General features: G+C 36.0%; 3 protein-coding genes and 1 non-coding gene across 4 annotated transcripts; 2 read left to right on the top strand and 2 right to left on the bottom strand.

The window, feature by feature from the left end:
• Positions 1 to 1,116: 1,116 nt before the first annotated feature.
• Positions 1,117 to 1,629, bottom strand: LOC140873958 (uncharacterized). The gene is made up of 2 exons (XM_073277241.1): positions 1,519 to 1,629; positions 1,117 to 1,416 (listed from the first exon to the last, which is right to left on the bottom strand). The coding sequence occupies exons 1-2, from the start codon at positions 1,627 to 1,629 to the stop codon at positions 1,117 to 1,119; spliced, it is 411 nt and encodes a 136-aa protein (XP_073133342.1).
• A 2,237-nt stretch (positions 1,630 to 3,866) lies between these two features.
• Positions 3,867 to 5,177, bottom strand: LOC140873957 (uncharacterized). Its single transcript, XM_073277240.1, has one exon. It carries the CDS (start codon positions 5,175 to 5,177, stop codon positions 3,867 to 3,869), a length of 1,311 nt encoding a protein of 436 aa, XP_073133341.1.
• Positions 5,178 to 11,710: 6,533 nt separating this feature from the next.
• TRNAM-CAU (transfer RNA methionine (anticodon CAU)) lies at positions 11,711 to 11,795 on the top strand. The gene is given in 2 exon segments: positions 11,711 to 11,748; positions 11,760 to 11,795. It is a non-coding gene; the product is annotated as a tRNA-Met (tRNA).
• Positions 11,796 to 19,859: 8,064 nt separating this feature from the next.
• On the top strand, positions 19,860 to 20,712 carry LOC140873956 (uncharacterized). The gene is made up of 2 exons (XM_073277238.1): positions 19,860 to 19,915; positions 20,103 to 20,712. The coding sequence occupies exons 1-2, from the start codon at positions 19,860 to 19,862 to the stop codon at positions 20,710 to 20,712; spliced, it is 666 nt and encodes a 221-aa protein (XP_073133339.1).
• Positions 20,713 to 21,731: the final 1,019 nt, after the last annotated feature.

Here is a 21,731-nt window from a genome sequence, read left to right as displayed (position 1 = left end):
AATATCACGAATATCCAACAAATAATATTTATCAAAGTGAAACGAATATACGTATCATGCCGATCGAATTTTCAAAAGCATAATTATTTATTTTATGAAACTTAACTCACACACAAAAATAAATATAAGTGTAGAAACTTATATTACACAAAAGAAAGGTAGAAGCCCACTTACCGTATTTGATTTTTCCAAGAAAATCGAGTAGGATAGGTATTTTTGGAAGGCCTCGTACTCGAGCAAATGTAAAACCCAAGTGAAGGTCCGAACGTCTTTGTTCCAATTTTGGGCAGAAAATATCGAAGCTTCTTGACCGATTTCGAGCAGAATTTATAGCTTTGTTTGTTGCAGATGATTGCTCAAACTTGTACAGATTCAAAGGCTTAAATAATGGATAGAATTTGCTTCTCAAAACACCGTTCAAATGTCTCCAAAATGCATAGCAATTCTGCACGAATCTTGAAATGAAAGTTCCTTCGAATCGATGCCGACTTTTTCCCGAGTTTTCTGGGCAGCTTTGAAGATCAACACCGAGCAGAATTTCTGAGCTTTGAATGGTTGCTGTGTGCTTCGAATTTCAGCAGGAACAAGGCTGGTTGAGATCTTTGATATTTCGACAAGAGATACGATCAAGATTTAGACAGAAACTTTGATCGATACGACGCCGAGTACTCCGAGATTTATGGGCAGAAACTTGAGGTTTCGAATTGTTTCTGGGATGCTCCAAACTTGGGATGAAAATAGGCTATATAATACCTCTAATTTAGGGACCGAATTTGGCTTCAAGATTATGCTGAAATTTCCCAACTTCAGCAGTTCCTTGATCACCAGAAAATGGAAGAAATGGGGCTCGAAAATGGTAGAATATTGTATGGGATTGTGGTGCTCGAACTTTTGTGAGTTTTCCATCAGCCGAATCCTCAATTTATATGCTTCAAGTATCTACTGAAAAGCCTCCCATGATCAGTCATTTATCCTCCATAATAGCCATTAATCTCCATCACATGACTGTTACACTAGCTATTACAATTCTTCAGTTCAGAATTTGAAACAAAATCTGACTTCGGTTATGGCTCATGCCTTCATTTCTTCGGTTATGGCTCATCATAGGTTGGGTTCTCACATCCCACCCTCCTTATTGAGAGTTTCGTCCTCGAAACTTGAGTCGATCTTCTCTTCAAAAAGATAACGATATTGTTTTCGCATCTTCTCTTCGAGTTCCCATGTAGCTTCCCTTTCAGAATGATTAGACCACTGTACTTTGACATAGGGAATGGTCCGTTGCCTCAGCACTTGTTTCTTTGTATCCACAATTCGGATAGGAACCTCTTCATACTTGAGTTCCTTATTCAGATTTCCTTCAACTACAAGAGGTTCAATTTCAAGGACATGACTTGGGTTTGAAATATACTTTCTTAGCTGAGACACATGGAAAACATTATGAATTCTTGACATATCCGGTGGTAATGCCAATCTATATGCCAATGTTCCCACCTTGTCCAAAATTTCAAAAGGTCAGACATATCTCGGGTTGAACTTCCCGTTTTTCCCGAACCGGATCACCCCTTTCATAGGTGAGACTTTAACATAAGCCTTTTCACCTATTTCAAATTCCAATGGTCGTCTCTTCATATCAGCTCAGCTCTTTTGTCGATCTTGAGCAGCTTTGAGTCTTTCCTTGATGATGGCCACTTTTTCTACTGTTGCTTGAACAAGTTCAGGCCCAGTGATGGCTTCTCTCCAATTTCATCCCAATACAATGGTGAACGACACTTTCTCCCATACAAAGCTTCATATGGTGCCATCCCAATACTGTTGTGGTAACTATTATTGTAAGTGAACTCAATTAAAGGCAAGTGTTCACTCCAGTTACAACTAAAGTCTAGGGCACAAGCCCTCAGCATATCTTCCAAGGTTTGAATTGTTCTCTCTGTTTGGCCATCAGTTTGCGGATGGTAGGCTGTACTGAGAGTAACCTTGGTTCCCATTACTTCTTGAAAACTTTTCCAGAATCGGGACACAAATCTCGGATCCCTATCCGACAAAATACTAGCAGGCACCCCATGTATTCTCACAATATTGTCCATATATAGGGTAGCTAGCTTATCCAGGTTATAATTCATGCGGACCGGTAGGAAGTGCGCTGTCTTTGTTAGTCTATCCACAATTACCCATATCCCGTCATGACTCTGTCTTGAATTGGGTAAACCAACAACAAAATCCATAGAAATGTGCTCCCATTTCCATTCCAGAATTTCCAGGGGCTGCAGTAATCCTCCAGTTCGTTAATGTTTGGCTTTGAATTGCTGACAAACCTGGCATCTAGAAACAAACTCTGCAACATCCTTTTTCATTCCATTCCACCAAAAATTTCCTTTCAAATCCCTATACATTTTGGTACTGCCGGGGTGGACTAAAAATTTTGATTTGTGTGCTTCGGACATTACCTCCTGACGAATATTGTCAATGTCAGGTACACACAATCGTCCTTTCTTCCACATAACTCCATTTTGATATATTTCAAGATTTGGTGCCTTTTATTCTCCTGCTTGTTACCTGAGTTTTGCTAAAGAAGGATCTTGGTTCTGTTTCAACTTGACTGTTTCTCGAAGACATGGTTGTGCTGAGAGTGAGGCTAAGATTACCTTACCCATGTTCTTCCGACTCAGAGCATCAGCTACCTTGTTTGCTTTTCCGGGGTGGTAGCTTATTGTCAAGTCATAATCCTTCAATAGTTCAATCCACCTTCTCTGTCTCATATTCAACTCTTTTTGAGTAAACAAGTACTTGAGACTTAGATGATCAGTGAATATTTCACACTTTGCATCGTAAAGATAAGGTCTCCAAATCTTTAGTGCAAAGACCACTGCGGCTAGTTCGAGGTCATGCGTGGGACAGTTTTGCTCATACGGTTTTAGTTGTCTTGAAGCATAAGCAATTACCCTTCCATCTTGCATGAGCACGCATCCCAATCCTCCCTTTGACGCATCGTTATAGATGGTAAAATCTTTGTCTTCGGATGGTAGTGCCAATACTGGTGTAGATGCCAGCTTTTTCTTCAAAATTTCGAAGCTCTTTTCACAAGTTTCATCCCAGTTGAACTTAGAGTTCTTTTGTGTGAGTTTGGTAAGAGGTATAGCTATCGAGGAAAAACCTTCCACAAATTTTCGATAGTAGCCATCCAAACCTAGAACGCTTCGAATTTCGGTTATAGTTTTTGGTCTAGGCCAATCCATAACTACCTTCACTTTCTTGGGATCCACAGATACTCCATCTTTGGATATTATATGGCCCAAGAAGGTGACGCTCTTTAGCCAAAATTCACACTTCTTGAATTTGGCATAGAGTTCTTTCTCTCTCAGCGTCTGGAGAGTGAGCCGAAGATGCTCTTTGTGGTCTTCTTCACTTGGTGAATACACAAGAATATCGTCAATAAACACCACCACAAACTTGTCGAGGAACGACTTGAATACTCTATTCATGAGGTCCATGAATGCTGCTGGTGCATTGGTTAACCCAAAAGGCATTACCATGAACTCGTAATGGCCATACCTTGTCCGAAAGGCTGTTTTTGGAACGTCTTCTGCTTTGACTTTCAATTGGTGATAGCCTGACCTTAGATCGAGCTTAGAAAAGACTGTACCTCCTTTGAGTTGGTCAAAAAAATCATCAATTCTTGGAAGGGGGTACTTGTTCTTGATTGTGATCTTATTGAGTTCTCGATAGTCGATACACAACCTCATACTCCCATATTTCTTCTTCACAAATAGGACCGGGGCTCCCCAAGGAGATGCTCTTGGTCTTATTTGCTTTTTATCCAACAATTCTTGCAGTTGCTCTTTTAATTCATTCAATTCCGCTGGAGCCATTCAATATGGTGCTTTTGAGATAGGTGCAGCACCGGGTACTAGATTAATCTCAAATTCCACCTCGCGGTCAGGAATTACTCCAGGTAGTTCTTCAGGGAACACATCCGGAAACTCTTGTACAATCGGAATCTCTTCTATTGCAAGCGTAACTTCTTTCTTTACCTTACCTACTATGGCTAGGTATACTTCTTCTCCACTTTTCATAGCTTTCCAAGCTTGAGAAGCAGATAAAAGAGACTTTTGCTCCTTGGTTTCACCATGATAAATGACTTCGTCGAGGTTTGAAGTTCGCAGTTTGACATTCTTCATGCAACAATCAACTAATGCATGATTATTTGCTAGCCAATCCATCCCCAGAATGACATCAAATTCTACCATGTTTAGTTGAATCAGTTCAGCTTGAAATACGTGTTCACTGATACCAATTATGCAATCTCGGTGTACCCTATGAGTTTCAATTGCTTTACTAGTGGGAGTTGCTACCCTAAAAGGTTCCACAAGTATTTCAGGAATAAGTCCTAACTTCTTAGCAAACCTCTTAGATATAAACAAATGCATAGAACCATAATCAAACAACACATAAACATGAGATTGGTTGATTAAGATGGTACCTGCCACGACATCGTTAGCTTTTCCTGCCTCCTCTTGAGTTAGGGCAAACACACATGCGTTAGGCTTATTCTCCTTGTGATCCTTTGGTTTGTTGGATGTAGCATCTACATTTGATCCTGTCCCTCTCTTTAATGGCTCGGGACATTCAGCAATTCTATGTCCAAGCTTTCCACAATTAAAGCATGCTCCAGACTTCTTCCGACATTCTCCAGGATGACGGGTATTGCAGGTAGGGCACATTTTGGCTTCTTGATAGTTAGAGCCGGTAAATGTGTTCTTGGTTACTCCACTAGCCTGATTGGGTTTCTTGTATGACTGCTTTCCTTGAGAATATTGGCCAGAGAGAGGCCTCTTATTCTTGTTTTCATCTTCCCTTCGATTGATGTCGGTCTCAGCTCGAATTGCGGCTCCCATTAGATCAGCAAAGCTTGTGGCTTGGTATACTGCTAACGCTGTCTGAATACGGCTGCTTAAACCTCGTTTGTAACGGTGCATCTTCATAATATCATCCGCCATAATCGTAGGAGCATATGTCCCAAGTGAGTTGAATTTTGATGTGTATTCAACCACATACATATCCGGAGCTTGGGTGAAATTTTCAAATTCACTCAATTTCTGCAGTTTAACTTTGGATGGATAGTACTGTTTCAAGAACGTATCCTTAAATTGTTGCCACGTGATTGGACCAGCTGCTATCATAGGTGGTGAAACTGCCTACCACAACTTGGCTGCTTTTTCTTCCAAGAAGGGTGTTACTACATCCACCTTAAACTCATCAGGGATCTCGAGTAGGCGGAGTTGAGTCTCGATATTCTTGAGCCAATATTGGCCAACCTCAGGATCTGGATCTCCTTTAAAGGTCTGGGCTCGATTCTTTCTCAATGACTCGTAATGATACTTCACCCCATGCACCAGTGGTACTGCCTGTGGTGGTGGATTGCCATTTACAGGCGGGTTTCCCAACCCTTGAAGGGTGTTAGCCACAATGGCTGCTATAGCCGCCAAGTCAGAATGATTTAGGCCTAACCCTTGCGGTGGTTGTGGTGGCGGCGGTGGTGGAGGGTTCCCTTCATTGTCATTGTTGCGATTCCTATAGCGAGGGTTACGGTTGTTGCGTATCGGTCTCTCGTCCATGTCCTACAAACGTATAAGTTTCTAAGATTCTGATAGATTTATGGATTAGAAGAATAATTGCACAATTTGGACACATAGATAAACAAAATACCATTCATTGAATTTCAGAATAACAACTGAATCGAAATAACAACTGATAGTTTTGGAATTTAAAGCAACAACTGAATTGGAAATAAGTGACAAGGAAACAAATCTGAACCAAAAACTAATGCATCCACACTAATCTAAGTCTATAACTTCTCCATCCCCCACAGCTTTGACGGGCTCTTCCTCCACCTCTCTCTCTTCCGGATCCTCCTCGGGTTCCTCCTCGGAATCCTCTTCTTGCAGTTGATTTACGGCCTGTAGTAGAATGGCATTATGATTATTCAAGTTTGCCACTGTACCCTGCAATTGCTGAACTTGAGCTTCCAGCTGCTGGATGCGATCTCGCATCTGTTGTCGACGCTGCCCATGTTCTGCGCAGGACTGCTGCCCCAACTGCTTCTCATGATCCACTTGTTTAGTCAAGTGGCTAACAACACCAGATAGATCTGTTATGGTGTCCTGTGATGTCCCCAATCTGACTTTCGTCTGCTTATGCTCTATCTCAGCTGCCTCCATTTTTCCTTTCGTCTTGTTATGCTCCTCTTCGGACTTAATCACTTGGTTACGCAGAGCTTCTTCACGGAAGTGATTAAGGTCCATGTCATCACGGAGGTATATGTTATCCCCCCTCACTTGATCTAACTCATAGAAGTACTTGTTGGCCCTCTTCTTCCATTTTCGCTGCTCACGCCTAGCAAGAACAACCTTAGCACAAAGTCGAGTAATCTTATGCTTCTGGTTATCAATAACCAGTTGTTTCATGCGAAAGATGGAATGGGCACGGGTACGAGGAAAACTTGGCGCCATTTCCTGAAAGAAAACAAATGGAAAGGCAAGGCTTAGAACAAAATATCAGAAATCAGCAATTACACAACACATGAACAATTTGCAATAATTACAAACGAAACAGGACTTTTCGGAAATATTTTCCGAAAATGGAAAATTTTGAGATTTTTAATTGAGCTGAAAGTATCGATTGTGAGGATCGTGACACAATCGACGGAATTGGATTTTGAGTTTTTTTTATAAAAAGTTATAAGCATTCTAAATCTTTCCTAAAACGGCAAAAACGCGATTTCGGAGGCCTAAACGATTGAGTTCGGCCGAAATAAGAGTTTCCTCATTGCGAAATACAATTTCGCAATGACTTTGATTCGTGAGATCGTTTCGGAAGGACTATATTGGCCTTTTGGCCTACTATGAGAAACTGCCAAAAATTTTCTAAGGAATTCCCACCCGGATTATGAACCTGGCGGCTCTGATACCACAAAAATGTCACGCCCCGAAACCGGGACTAGTTGACATCGGCATTGTTTAACATTTCGAATTGAAAAATAACAAGCCACGTAGTATAGATAACAACCTTCAATCAGTCTTTTACATAATCAAATATGTCTTTACAAAATAGGAAATACGATAATAGCAGAAGCGACAAAATAATAGAAAATAACTACTAATAAAACTTCAACTTGATCACCAACCCCAGAATGCATATTGTTCATCCTCTTCTAACTTTTCTTCGGTATCTGGGGAGGAAAGTAAGGGGGTGAGTGTTTTGGAAAACACTCAGCAAGTGGAGGCCGATCGAGCACGATAAACACCAAAATATATTTACATGTACACATGTATATTTCATAATCTCGAAACAAAATAAGCATGATAAATCCGAACAAGTACGAAGCAAATATTGCAGTGTTAATTATCTCATTTTCCGTGGTTCTACTGATCAGTCCGCTATATGTTACTCCTATAAGGTGCGAGGCCAAAGGAACGGTTATTATAACCCACCGCATCAGGGCCATATCAAATCAAATCAAATCAAATCATCGGAAATTCCTTAACCATTTCTAAATCGACTCTTAACAGTGCATCTCAAATATTTCCAATTAATTCTAACATGCTTCAAATAATATCACGAATATCCAACAAATAATATTTATCAAAGTGTAACGAATATACGTATCATGCCGATCGAATTTTCAAAAGCATAATTATTTATTTTATAAAAGTTAACTCACACACAAAAATAAATATAAGTATAGAAACTTATATTACACAAAAGAAAGGTAGAAGACCACTTACCGTATTCGATTTTTCCAAGAAAATCATGTAGGATAGGTATTGTTGGAAGGCCTCGTACTCGAGCAAATGTTAAACCCAAGTGAAGGTCCGAACGTCTTTGTTCCAATTTTGGACAGAAAATATCGAAGATTCTTGACCGATTTCGAGCAGAATTTATAGCTTTGTTTGTTGTAGATGATTGCTCAAACTTGTACAGATTCAAAGGCTTAAATAATGGACAGAATTTGCTTCTCAAAATATCGTTCAAATGTCTCCAAAATGCATAGCAATTCTGCCTGAATCTTGGAATGAAAGTTCCTTCAAATCGATGCCGACTTTTTTCCGAGTTTTCTGGGCAGCTTTGAAGATCGACACCAAGCAGAATTTCTGAGCTTTGAATGGTTGCTGTGTGCTTCAAATTTCAGCAGGAACAAGGCTGGTTGAGATCTTTGATATTTGGACAAGAGATACGATCAAGATTTAGACAAAAATTTTGATCGGTACGACGCCGAGTACTCCGAGATTTATGGGCTGAAACTTGAGGTTTCGAACTGTTTCTGGGATGCTCCAAACTTGGGATGAAAACAGGCTATATAATACCTCTGATTTAGGGACCGAATTTGGCTTCAAGATTCTGCTAAAATTTCCCAACTCCAGCAGTTCCTTGATCACCAGAAAATGGAAGAAATGGGGCTCGAAAATGGTAGAATATTGTATGGGATTGTGGTGCTCGAACTTTTGTGAGTTTTCCATCAGTCGAATCCTCAATTTATATGCTTCAAGTATCTACTGAAAAGCCTCCCATGATCAGTCATTTATCCTCCATAATAGCCATTAATCTCAATCACATGACTGTTACACTAGCTGTTACAATTCTTCAGTTCAGAATTTGAAACAAAATCTGACTTCGGTTATGGCTCATGCCTTCATTTCTTCGGTTATGGCTCATCATAGGTTGGGTTCTCACAAGAAGTCTCGATTGAGGATGAGACTTCAACTAATACGAGTTTGTACAACAATCTTGCTAAATCAAATCTTCTAGTAGAATCCTTTTCGCAAGTAGAAATAAAGAAGTTGAAGAATTTGGTATTCGAACTTAATAAGAAAAGTTATGTCTACGTACTTTATATATCACATGCATTTACTTATTGCTACTATTTTGTGTTGGCAATCAATTAAGTTTTGATGATTTAACAAACTAAAAATATTTTGAGAAAAAAACTGATTAAGTCAAATTGGATATTAAAAAGCCTACGGAACTGAATGACTAAAGTATACTGAACTGAATGACTAAGACTACTATGACCAAGACTACCGAAATGAAAGATCTACTCTACCGAACTAATGAGAACAATGTCAATCTTTATTAAACCAACATTTTCTAAAGAAAATCAGTTTACTCTATGGCAGTAATTTGGATAAAGTTTTTAGTAGCAACAGTCACTGAATTTATTCTAGGACTACCTTTAACGTACGATTGTCAGAAACGATGATGACATGGAAGAAGAAAAGATTAACGACTAGTATACCTGGAACATATACAATTTGAATTTAGTGACCGTTAAATCAGAATCTATAAATATAAGAGGTTATCGGTTTGGTTAGAACTCTAGAATCCTTGCTCAAGTTCAAAGACTCGAGCTTTCAAGAGCCAAACTGATTAAAGTTTTTCAGCACACTATTCATATTGTAATTTGATCATTAAAGATCATTTTGTGCTTGAGATTTTGCTTCAAATATTACTAAAAAATTAATAGGGAGCAAACCGTTCAAATTGCTGTAAGAAAGTATACTAGGAGTTTTCAGTTAGGCAGTGTTAAGTCCCACTTAATCGAGTTTCTACAAGTGTTGTAATCTCCAAAGTCTTCTAGTGAAAATCCTTCCCACAACGAATAAGGGTGACGTAGGAGTTGTTCGAGTCTCCAAACATCCAGAAACAACTTGTGTTATTGACATTTTTCAGCAAGCCTATCTTTATCTTTTACCCAGCTATTTTTAGTACTGTTCAATATTTCAGTTAGGCTATCTTTAGCACAGACTGCACAATTTATCTGTTAGCAAACTGACATTGACTTATCGGAAATTATAAATTCAAATTTGTTAACCCAACTGAATTACTGAAGAAACTAGTGTGATTATTTATTCAATCCTTCCTTTTAAATCAAACTGTTAGGAATTATGACAGGGATTACAAAGTTTTAATATTGACAAAATTGAGCAAATAATCCCAGTTCAACTAATGACCAAATACAAATATAGACTGGACAAAAGTGCTCTAAAGCTAAACTAACCACATCAACTGAGTTGACTTTGACCAAGAGCCAAACTGAAACCTTCAAATGGTCATCAAGGAGCATCGAGCACTTGACCTCAAACATGCAAACTGCATTCAGTTTACAGAGCTAAATTGAATGAGTTCCTTAAAAGAAAACATGCATACGCAACTGGATCAGTCTCTCAAATCTAAACTGATGCTTAATCCAACTGACCAAAAAGACTGAGCAAGCTAAACTGGATCAACAAAAGTCTTTTGGATAGACTTGTCCGTACAAGACAACCCGCCACATTTACAGAGCTTATCAGTGTACGAGCATGTCAGGGAATATCTGCGGATGAGACAAGCTAACGGTATCAATTCAAATTCAAAAGAGTCATTGTTCCCCGAGTATAAATACCCATCTTTGGGTCACTTCAAAGTATCCGAATCCATAAACAAACTTCGGTGTTCTTAATTTCAGTTTATCACACTCAAGCACAATCCATCTAATTACAAGTTCAATCTGTTAGTTGACCTTATTATGCACTTATCTAGTTGGTCAATTAACATCGACACACGAAAAAGACAAGATTCAGTTGACTAACCCCAACTGAACCAATCTAAGTATTTTGGAGATCAACTGCTATAGTAGTTCAAGTGATTTGTTTATCAAGCAGTTTAGCTTCCTCAAACCGATCCCAACACAAACACCCGATTCATTTTGGTAGGCATCGTTTGAAGTATTTTATGTATTATAAAACATAAAAATGATGCATACAAAATGTGACTAAATAGTTCAATCAAACTATTTTTATATATTTAACCGGGATATCTTTCAAATGATTTCCAAAATATTTATTTATATTTTAAAAAGTTATGTTGAGTTTCTTCCATTTGACTTAGAACCTATAATCTCTCAGCTCAATCGATAAAATTTGAAGCACAAGAGTTATTGGTATTTGGTACTCTATTTATTTTTTCTCTTCGGCTGTTTGGTATCCATCAACCGTGCCCACCTTTGTGCCCATCAATGAAGTGACACTCAACCCACAAATAAATTGTATATATATATATATGTATGTATGTATGTATTAAATATATCTATTTTAGGGGGGGAAAACCTCCAATAAAATTATATAATAAATTTATAATTATAATTTTTAATAAGATTTATCAGATATATAAAAGTTTGAGGGGCCTGGAATAGTTCATTAACTTTCGTATGGTATGTTTTTTTATAAATAAAAAATACAATTATTCTCAATTTATAAATATTCTAAGGAGCTTGGAATAATTATCTCTAATGTCATGATATGTTTTTTGATAAAAAAAAAATGCCCTTCTTTTGAAAATATAAAATATTCCGTTTAACTAAATAAAAATATCATAAAAAACCTATTTTCGTAAATTTATATCCAATCTTTAATTAACGTATACTAATAAAATAATTTTTTCTTTTATTTGTGTCTAACTTTTGAATGTCTAAATGATCATAGCACTCGTAGAATAAAAATTACTAAAAAAAACCAATTTTTTTTAAAAAATTATTATTATATTATGATCCCTAGATTTTTAAAACCAAAAAATATGTTAATATGTATGAATTTATAAATTGCGTGCCAAGAGGTGGTGGTAATGATTTGAGATGGTGAATATCATGCTTATTAAAAAAGAGTACAAAATATTTCAGCAAGGGGTGGTGGCGCAGTTGGCTAGCGCGTAGGTCTCATAGCTTCTGAGTTATCCTGAGGTCGAGAGTTCGAGCCTCTCTCACCCCATTCAATTTTTTTTTTTGCCTCATATGCGATAGAGATATCAAAAATGAACATCATCCGACGCCAATTGACAAAAAAAAATATCGGGTTATGCTTGGTGGTTTTTGGGTAAGGTTTGACTCGAAAGCTAACTCGAAAAATTTAATCGGGTTCGGGTCAACCCGATAACTCAAAAATTTTATTATTATTATTTTTATAAAAAAAATTAAGAAAGATTTTTTACATTTTTATATGTTGTATGTAGATGTGTCAAAATGGGCTAGGCTGTCGGGTTGGCCCGTCCCGTCTAATGGTGGGTTGTGGGTTGGCCAGCCAAATTACACGTAGGTCCGCTGGGTTGGCTCGTCCTGCCACCTAAAATAAGTGGGTTGAGTTGGTGTTTTTCTAACCCGTCTAAAAGGTGGGCCGACCCGCACCGCCTCACCTAATGGTGGGTTGCGACGGGTTGTGGGCCGGCCCACCCCACTAGTTCGTTTTGACACATATAGTTATATTTTATATGTTTGAATAAAATTTATTGTACATTGATATAATAGATTTTCGTCATTGAGTGTTTATTTTGAACAATTTTGATTTTTTAAAATAATTTTTTATTTTTTCTAGTGACTATATTTATATTTTATGGGAAAATCTCGGTTTAGTCCTAAATATTTGACATTTCTCTCGGTTCAATCCTAAATGTTCCAACATTCTCGATTTCATCCCAAATATTTTCAAAATATACCCGATTTGGTCCTTCCATCTCTTCGCTCATTAAAACTAATAGTACATCCTCTTTACAACCCAAATCTTAAAGCCGCTAGTTTGTGTAACACTCTGAAATATTGATGGATTTCATCTTTCTTACTCACATAATTCTTTCTTATTTCGATTTCCTCTTTCCCACTTGAAATGAAATCAACGATATTATTTGGCAGGTATATATTTCCGGATTTCTTGTAGATAAAATTTGATCAGATTATTGATTCATTAGGGAATTTACTACTGAAAAATGTTTCAACGGCCACTAATTCTTTTCAAGATCTTTTAGTTGAAAATCATATATCAAAACCTACAATACAAACAATAACTTTATTGCGGATCTAAAATACAGAAAAATTGATTTTTTTAAAAAAATTTTATGCATGAAAATTTTCTCAAATTGCAAAAGAAAATCGTCTTCGTAGACTCAATCCAAAGATTTAAAAAAAGTGAGAGAGGAAGTCTGCAAACCTGTTTTTGTGAAAGAAGCAGTAGCACCACCTGATTCGTTTTATAAAGTAGAATTATTCTCTTTGGTGATGGAAGGGAAAAAAAAAACCCGGTTTAGTCCTAAATATTTGGTATATTTCTCGGTTTGGTCCCAAATATTTTGACGTTCTTAATGTAGTCCTAAACGTTTACAAATTTTGACCGAATTGCTCATTCCGTAAAATTAACCGTTAAACATAATGGTAGAAATGAAATGTGATGGGAAATAATCCAGTTCAGTCCCAAATATTTGGCTCCTTTCCTAGTTTAGTCACAAATATTTTTGCATTTCCGTTTTAGTCCTGACATTTACAAATGTTGATCGAGTTGTCCATTTTGTCAATTTAACAGTTAAAATTAACTTTAACATTACATGTGACAATCATACCACTAAAATCCTCAAAATTCATATCAGATGCACTAATTTACAATCCAATTCGAGTATGGACAAACTTTTTTCTTTCTCGTTGCTATCACACTCATAAATTCTGTTCAACATTGATAATGAAATTGACGTTGTTGCACACAATTTATCTCTCTCAGGTAACTCCGACTTTATGATCTTTCGCATCCTGACCACATTTTCTTGTTCTCGGATTCCGACATTACTGTAAAACTTTAAATTTAGGGTTTTTCAAAAAATTAAAATGAAAAATCATTTTTTCTAGATGTGTTGTTATTTGGTTGAATTTCGTATTCTTGTTCTTCGATTATGTTTTTCTCCTTATCTTGCCACTGAAATTTTTTAGAATTAAGGTTCAAAAATTTCAATTAGGGATTTTTTTTTATATTTTTGATTTTTATGGAATAAATTGAGTAATAAATTAAATAAAAGTTTGTAACCATTGATGTTGATAAATCTATCTATTTTTAATTGAGTCATTTTGAGGCCAACTCGGTCAAAATTTACAAACAATTAGGACTAAATCGGGAAGCCTGAAACATTTGTGACTAAACTGAGAAATAATTCAATCATCTAGGACTGAATTGAGTCTTTTTTTCGTTAATTTTAACCATTAACATGACAGAAGGAGTAACTCGGGATAATTTTTGAAACGTTTAGGACTAAACAAGGAACATCAAAATATTTGGGACCAAATCGGAAAAAAAGTTTAAATATATAGGACTGAACTGAGAATTCACTCGTGATGAAAATATGGTGTGTCAAGAAAGAAAGAGAAAATATTGGAGAATGCAATTGGAGCTTTGTGATTTGGGTTTTGGGCTTTTTATTAGCTTACTGTTATTAGTTTTAACGAACAAAGTGATGGAAAGACTAAACTGGTCATTTTTTCGGCTTTTGATTACTTGTTATAGTTAATTTTAATGAACAAAGTGACGGAAGGACTAAACCGGCCATTTTTTGGAAATATTTTGGACGAAACCGGGAACATTGAAATATTTAAGACTGAACCGAGAGAAATTTCATACATTTAGGACTCAATCGGGAGAATGGTGAAACATGTAGGACTGAACCGGGATTCTACAACTAGAGTTTCAAATTTAAAAAATATATATAAGCTTAGATTTTGTTATTATGTGTTTAAATTAAATATATATTACTATTATTATTGTGTGTTTTGAATTTTTATTTAATTATTTTGCTAAAAAAATCGGGTTAGTTCGGATTGATCGTGTTGGCCGGGTTTGGATTCGGGTTGGTCATTTTCGGGTTGATTTGAGTTCGGGTTGAAAATATTTTAAATAATATTTTCGTCAACCCGACCCGAACCCAACCGACTCACCCGAAATGACACCCCAAGACCATGCGAGACAGATCTGACCCGTTTCAGTTGCATTGTTTGGCCGACCTAGGTTTCTCCCTCGTTCCGAAACAAGATCCACACTCTATATATAATTACCAATCACTCTCTTTTTGTATTTTGTTATGTTGATTGATCATGATATTCATATGTTATTTGAATGTCCTTGATTCAACATTTCATGGGCAATAAATAATTTTCTAAAGAACGTTGGTTTTGCCTCTCTTCCTTCACATTTCTGGGAAACAAGTAGAGAAAATGTAAGGATTTTTTTTCTTATCGGGATAAAATATCACTACAATTTCATGTTGGATCACTGAAATAATTTGTAAGAATTTGTGAAATATGAAGTGATAGAGAAAAATTATTGCATATATGATATTAAAGATGTACAAGCATATATATATATATAGAGTTATTTGCACCAACCATCCCTGTAAAATATTGAAAATGCATACTTCTCCCCTGTGAAATTTTAATAGGCATCTTCAACCCTATAACTTTTTAAAAAATTAGCACACTCGCCCCTTCAGGTGAGTGATTGTTGCGCACGCACCCTTCATGCAACTGGACAAAGATTTTGATATTTTTTTGCACCAAATACCCCTGCGAAATATTAAAAATACATATTTGACCCCTGTGAAAATAATTTTTAAATCTATTCAACCCATAATACATAATTTTTAATAAACTACAATTATAAATATTTAGAAAATATTTTTTGTTTTATTATTTTTTATTTTAAATGTATTATCATTAATTAATTATTTTCTAAAAAATATTATTACTTTATCCTGTTATCATTATTTTATTAAATTCACTTTATATTTCCAACTTTTCCATTAAACATGCATTCATAAACAAATATTTAAATAATTTCAAGTATCAAAATATTGAACTATACTGATAAGTTCAAACATATTATTTTTTCGATTTAGGACTATATATTATTGAACCAAAATTTAAATTTTTCGAGAATATGCATTGCACAATTTGTAATAAATAATAAAAAATAACATGCTAATATAATTCTAAATCGAAAAAGTAACATTCATAAACTTATCATTTGGTTCAATATTTTGGTATTTTTAGATATTTAAATCTTTATTTATGAATCATGTTTAATGAAGAAGTTGAAAACAAGAAGTGATTTGATAAAATAATGATAACGAGATAAAATAATAATTTTATTTAAAAATAAATTAATTTAAAATTTAAAATCACAAATTAAAAATAAAAATAAATTAAATAAAAAATGTTTGGTACTTATCATTCACTTATCATTTTGATTTAATATTTTGGTACTTTTAGGTATTTAAATCTTGTTTATGAATGCATTTTTAATGGATAAGTTGGAAACAAGAAAAAAGTTTAATAAAATAATGATAACAAGATAAAACAATAATATTTTTTAGCAAACAATTATATAATTATAATAAATTTAAAATAAAAAATACATTAATTAAACAAAAAATTTTTGCTAAATATTTATAATTAGATTTTAATAAATATTATGTATTATGGGTTGAATAGATTTAAAAATTATTTTTACCGAGGTCAAATATGCATTTTTAATATTTCACAGGGGTATTTAGTGCAAAAAATATATTAAAATCTTTGCCCAGTCGCATGAGGGGCGCGTGCGCAACAAGCACTCATCTGAAGGGGCGAGTGTGCTAATTTTTTAAAAGGTTAGGGTTGAAGATGCCTATTAAAATTTCACAGGGAAGAAATGTGCATTTTCAATATTTTACAGGGGTGGTTGTTGCAAATAACTCTATATATATATATATGTGTATATAACCACTACAAAAGAATCAACCTATTGATTGTAATTGATTCTGCCTAAGAAGAAAACAATCCTAATTGATTTACAATGTGATTTATTTACATAGATACAAAGATTGGAATTCGGCATAGTATTGTGTCCAAAGATTCCTTTAATACTCCCCTCAAGTTGGAGCGTGAATGTCAAGAATTTCCATCTTGGGAACAAGTGTATGAAATGACACTTGTCTCAATGCCTTGGTAAATATATCCACAACTTGATTTTCACTTGATACGCAGGCCGTTTTGATATCCCCTTTGGCAATGCATTCATGGATGAAATGACAATCAATCTCGATATGATTTGTTCTTTCATGAAAAACTGGATTAGCAGCAATGTACATGGCTGCCTGATTGTCATAGTATAACAGTACATGTTGATGATGAATAACATTCAAATCTCGTAATAGATGCTTTAGCCAAGTTATCTCACAAGCAACTGATGCCATAGATCTATACTCCGCCGCGGCTGAAGATCTAGATACGGTTGTTTGCTTGATAACTGTGTTTGATATGCATTTTTTTGTGATTGTTTTTCATGCATTCATATGTTATTATTGTTGTTTTATTTAGTTTTAGCATATTTCATGCATATTGTCTGCATAATACTTCTCGTGGTTTATTTTGTAGGATAATTCAAGGAAAAATGAAGTTTTGGACAGTTTTACACTCGCTCGAGCACATGTTCTGCTCGCTCGCTCGAGCGAGGCCAAGAGAAAATCAAAAAAATCCCAAAAGTACTCTCGCTCGAGCGCACATTGTGCTCGCTCGAGCAAGAAAGACAGATCAGAAAAATCTTCGGAATAGAGCTACGCTCGCTCGAGCGCACGTTGTTCCCGCTCGAGCGAGATGCGCGTACAGAATTTTTATATTTGGAAACTCTTGCTCGGGATGGATATTATATTTTTGGGATCCTTGGACACTTAAATACCGATTTTCTTCATCAGAATAAGGGTTACAAAACGCTTGAAGAGGCAAGAGACGACAACAATTCATCTTCCAATATGTTCTTCTTCTTTTCTTTTTGATTTTTAGTTTATGTTTTGGATTAAAAACTTTGATTGTGAATCATGTTAGATCTTGAGTAATTCTTTCTTTTTAGTTCTTTCTTTTCGATCAAGGCCACGTGATTGGGCCGAACAAATTTATGTAGAAAACTTGGATGTTTATTTGGGATTTTTCAGATTTAATTTGATTTTATTGATTGTTAGATTTATATTTATCTTGTGAACAACCTGATCAACTTTTTGCTTGCATGTTAATTGGTCCTAAGTCGACAGAGGAGTGATTGATTTCGATCACTTTAATAATCAACACATGATAAAACCAACTAGAAATAGTATTTGATTTCAGTGTGCGGTTTAGGTGAAAACTGAATTCTCACAGTTCTTAATGCATTTGAATTTGATTATAATTACGAAAAATTAATCTGTCAATATTTGAATAGGTTTGATTGTTCTAGAAATAGACCTTTGAACAAGTTAGGATAATTCCCGTAATTTAATATTAAATCTGAGTCCTGAATCGGCCACATGTTACATAATTTGTCTGGTACCTACGTGTGTTCTTGATAGAGATTTTTTCATATTTGAATTTAATCCATAAATTCTTGCTGCGTTTTTAATTAAACTTTAGTTGCAATTTAATTTCTTTTAGTTATAAATATGAAATTTCTTCACTTTTATTGGTTAGTCTTGATTAAGTAAGAATAATCATATTTTGGTACTCATACATATACAGTCCATGTGGGTTCGACATCTGGGCCTTTGTCCACTTTACTATTACTTGACTTGGTACGCTTGCCTGCAGATTTTTATCACACCGATTTAAGCGGTCAAGTTTTTGGCGCCGTTGCCGGGGACTATTTTGATATCAGAATTTTTATTCACTTGAGATTAGACTTTATTTTACTTTATTAAATTCTGAATTTTCTTCTTTTTTTGGTAATTTTCAGGTACTATCTGTTGTGCATGCATAACATTCGATCTAGGGAGCTACTACCACTTGATTTAGGGATCGAACGCACGCTCAGAAGGATCCGAAAGTCCAGGAGATCTATCCATCTAAAACTTGAGACAGAATTTGAATCAGAGGAAGATATGACAGATAACAGAACTGTTCTTGATTTGATTCGTCCACCTACTGAAGGCTATGGCTCTAGCATCGTTCGCCCTGCTGTGGAGGCAAATAATTTTGAATTGAAGCCTTCAATTATTCAGATTATTCAGTTGCAAGCAAGATTTGGGGGCACATAGATCTGTGGAAGACCCCTAAGCTTATTTTGAGCGTTTTCTGTCGATCTGCGACACTTTCAAGGTTAATGGGGGTAACCTCTGATGCAATGCGACCGCGGTTATTCCCATTCTCTCTACAAGGCGAAGCAATGGAGTGACTGGATGATTTTCCTGCGGGTTCTATCACTACGTGGATCCAACTCGTTCAAACTTTTTTGAACAAGTATTTCCCTCCTACGAAGATGGCAAAATTATTTTCTGACATCATCTCGTTCAAGAAGAAGGAAGCTGAATATCTTCATGCAGAATGGACCAGATTTAAAAAGATGTTGAGGATGTGTCATCAACATAATCTTACTCAGAGCCAGCAGACTCATACATTTTACAATGGGGCTGATCAGTCTGTTTGATCCATGTTGGATGTTGCTGCCAATGGAAGCCTATTTAGGAAGACACCAGCAGAAGCGTGGGATACCATTGGGAACATGGCTGAAAGCAACATAGGATGACCGGATGTGAAGAAGGAGAAGAAGGCTGGAGTTCTAGAGGTCGATGCTTTAATGACCATGAATGCTAAGATCGACGCTCTGACACAACAAATGGCACTTATGAAAACAACTCCAGTTAATAAAATACAAGGACATAAGCCAGAGGAACAACAGTTGTTTGAGGTGTAGGCGGCTAATTTTGCAGAAAACCAAGGACGGCAGCCGCACAACTCATACAAAAACACCTACAATCAAAAATGGCAGAACCAACCTAAGCAAGAGGTGCAGAAGCCGAGCTTTGAGGAGATCATGATGAAGTATGTTGCAGGAACTGAGGCAAGACTGCAGAATCAAGAAGCTATGTTGAAAAATTGGAGACTCAGATGTCCCAAATAGCAACCCAACTTTCTACTAGAGCACCCGGTTCACTACCAAGGAACACTGAAACAAATCCTAGGGACGTGAATGCTATCATGGTTGTGACTAGATCAAAATCTGAGGAACCCAAGAAGAAGATCGACGGAGATGGGAAAAAAAGGACAATCGCAGCCCCTCACCACCATCGCCACCATCGCCTACAGGTAAGAAAGGTAAGAAAGTAGATTCTCATGTTAATGCTGATGTTGATATGTCTATTTTACCTTTTCCCCAGCGAGCTAAGCAATTATTATTTGATCATCAGTTTAAAAAGTTTCTTGAAATTTTCAAGAAACTACATATTAACATACCTTTTGCAGATGCTTTAGCTCAGATGCCGAATTATGCCAGATTTTTGAAGGACTTACTGAAGAATAAAAAGAAGCTGAACGATTTGGCACATGTCACAATTAATAATGAGTGCTATGCGGTGATCCAAAATAGGCTTCCACAAAAATTTCAAGATCCAGGGAGTTTCTCTATACCGTGCAATATTGGTCAATTTTCTATTGATAATGCATTGTCTGACTTAGGGGCAAGTATCAATTTGATGCCTTATTCACTTGCTAAGAAATTAAACATGGGGGTGATTGAACCCACTATCATCTCGCTTAAGCTTGCAGATCTCTCTAACAAATATCCTAGAGGGGTAGTAGAGAATGTATTAGTTAAAGTGGATAAACTAATTTTCCCTGTTTATTTTTTTGTTCTTGATATGGATGAGGATTATGAGGTTCCTATGATTTTAGGTCGTCCGTTTCTTGCTACTAGTAGGGCTTTAATTGATGTTGAAAAGGGGGAGTTAGTTTTAAGGATGAATGATGAGCAAGTCATGTTTAATATGCTGAAGTCGGCTAGCGATAGCCAAATTTCCAAATCTTGCTCTACTGTAAATTTTATTGAATTCACGATGTTGGGGAATGTCAGCAAGTTCAGCTCTCCAAAAGAATCGGACCCATGACAAATCTCTATAGAAGTGCAGCAAGCAGTGGTAGGATTGATCAGATTTCATCCAAGAGGGTGGAGGACCCACCTTGAATGTTGCCACTAAATAGAAGAATATAGTCGGGCTATAGACTATAAATTTAGCGCTGACTGGGAGGCAACCCAGTGTTTTTTTCCCTTGCTCTTTATTTTAGTTTTGGTTTAGTTTATTTTTATTTGGTTTTTTCTTTCTTCTTTCCCATGTCTATTGCCATGCCCGCCGATATACCCAGCCTACTGCTACCGTCCCACCTGATTCTGCCGAGAAGAAAGAGGACGAATTTATAACCAGGGGAGTGTTATTTTTGTTTTCATTGTGTATTTGTTCGTTTTGCATTCTGTTCATTGTTTCTGAAGCATTGAGGGCAATGCTTTAGATAAGTATTGGGGGGGGGGGGTGTTGTTTAGTTGTGTTTCGTTGATCATTGTGTGTTGAATTCATATGGTCTAGTTCTTTGCATATAGTTCATATTCATGCATATCATTATGTATTGTGTTTGTGTTGTGTGGATAATTAGAATGATGAATGTTGGCCAATGATGATGAGAGTTGTTAAAAATTTTTTTTGTAAAAATGTTGCTTTTGATTGAACATGAGAAGCTGTTGGTTGAATCGTAAAACATTTTAAGCACGAATGTTAGACTGGTGTAATGTAGTAAAGTAATTGATGAAGTTCATCTTTGCTTGACCATTGCACGACAATAAGTGTTTGTTGATCATGATAGTGTCTTTGGATTCCTGATGGTTTTATGACATTGCATGTATGATATTCGGCGCACCTAGAAATTTTTACCAAAATTCTTTGAAAAAAATAAGTTAACTCCATCCGGGTTACGAGCAAGGGATTTAAATCCTAATCCTCTGTTCTTGACTAAGTATGCGGATTCCATGAGGTTAAAAATTTTAAATTTTAAAATAACAATTCCATCTGGGCTTGGAAAATGATTGAAATTCTAATCATTCTTCCATAGCTAAATTTGCGGGCTAAATGGGATT

This window comes from Henckelia pumila, chromosome 1 (assembly GCF_033568475.1).
Source record: "Henckelia pumila isolate YLH828 chromosome 1, ASM3356847v2, whole genome shotgun sequence".
NCBI lineage: Eukaryota > Viridiplantae > Streptophyta > Magnoliopsida > Lamiales > Gesneriaceae > Henckelia > Henckelia pumila.
This window is presented reverse-complemented; position numbering and strand designations above follow the sequence as displayed.

What these genes read in the sequence shown, in the direction of transcription:
- LOC140873958 (XM_073277241.1), bottom strand. Translation starts at nt 1,629, where the DNA reads ATGAAGAGACGACCATTGGAATTTGAAATAGGTGAAAAGGCTTATGTT. An exon ending in GGAAGTTCAACCCGAGATAT is followed by an intron (nt 1,417 to 1,518) that starts GTCTGACCTTTT and finishes CATGTGTCTCAG; the next exon opens with CTAAGAAAGTATATTTCAAA.
- LOC140873957 (XM_073277240.1), bottom strand. Translation starts at nt 5,177, where the DNA reads ATGATAGCAGCTGGTCCAATCACGTGGCAACAATTTAAGGATACGTTC.
- LOC140873956 (XM_073277238.1), top strand. Translation starts at nt 19,860, where the DNA reads ATGGGAAAAAAAGGACAATCGCAGCCCCTCACCACCATCGCCACCATC. An exon ending in ATCGCCACCATCGCCTACAG is followed by an intron (nt 19,916 to 20,102) that starts GTAAGAAAGGTA and finishes GAATTATGCCAG; the next exon opens with ATTTTTGAAGGACTTACTGA.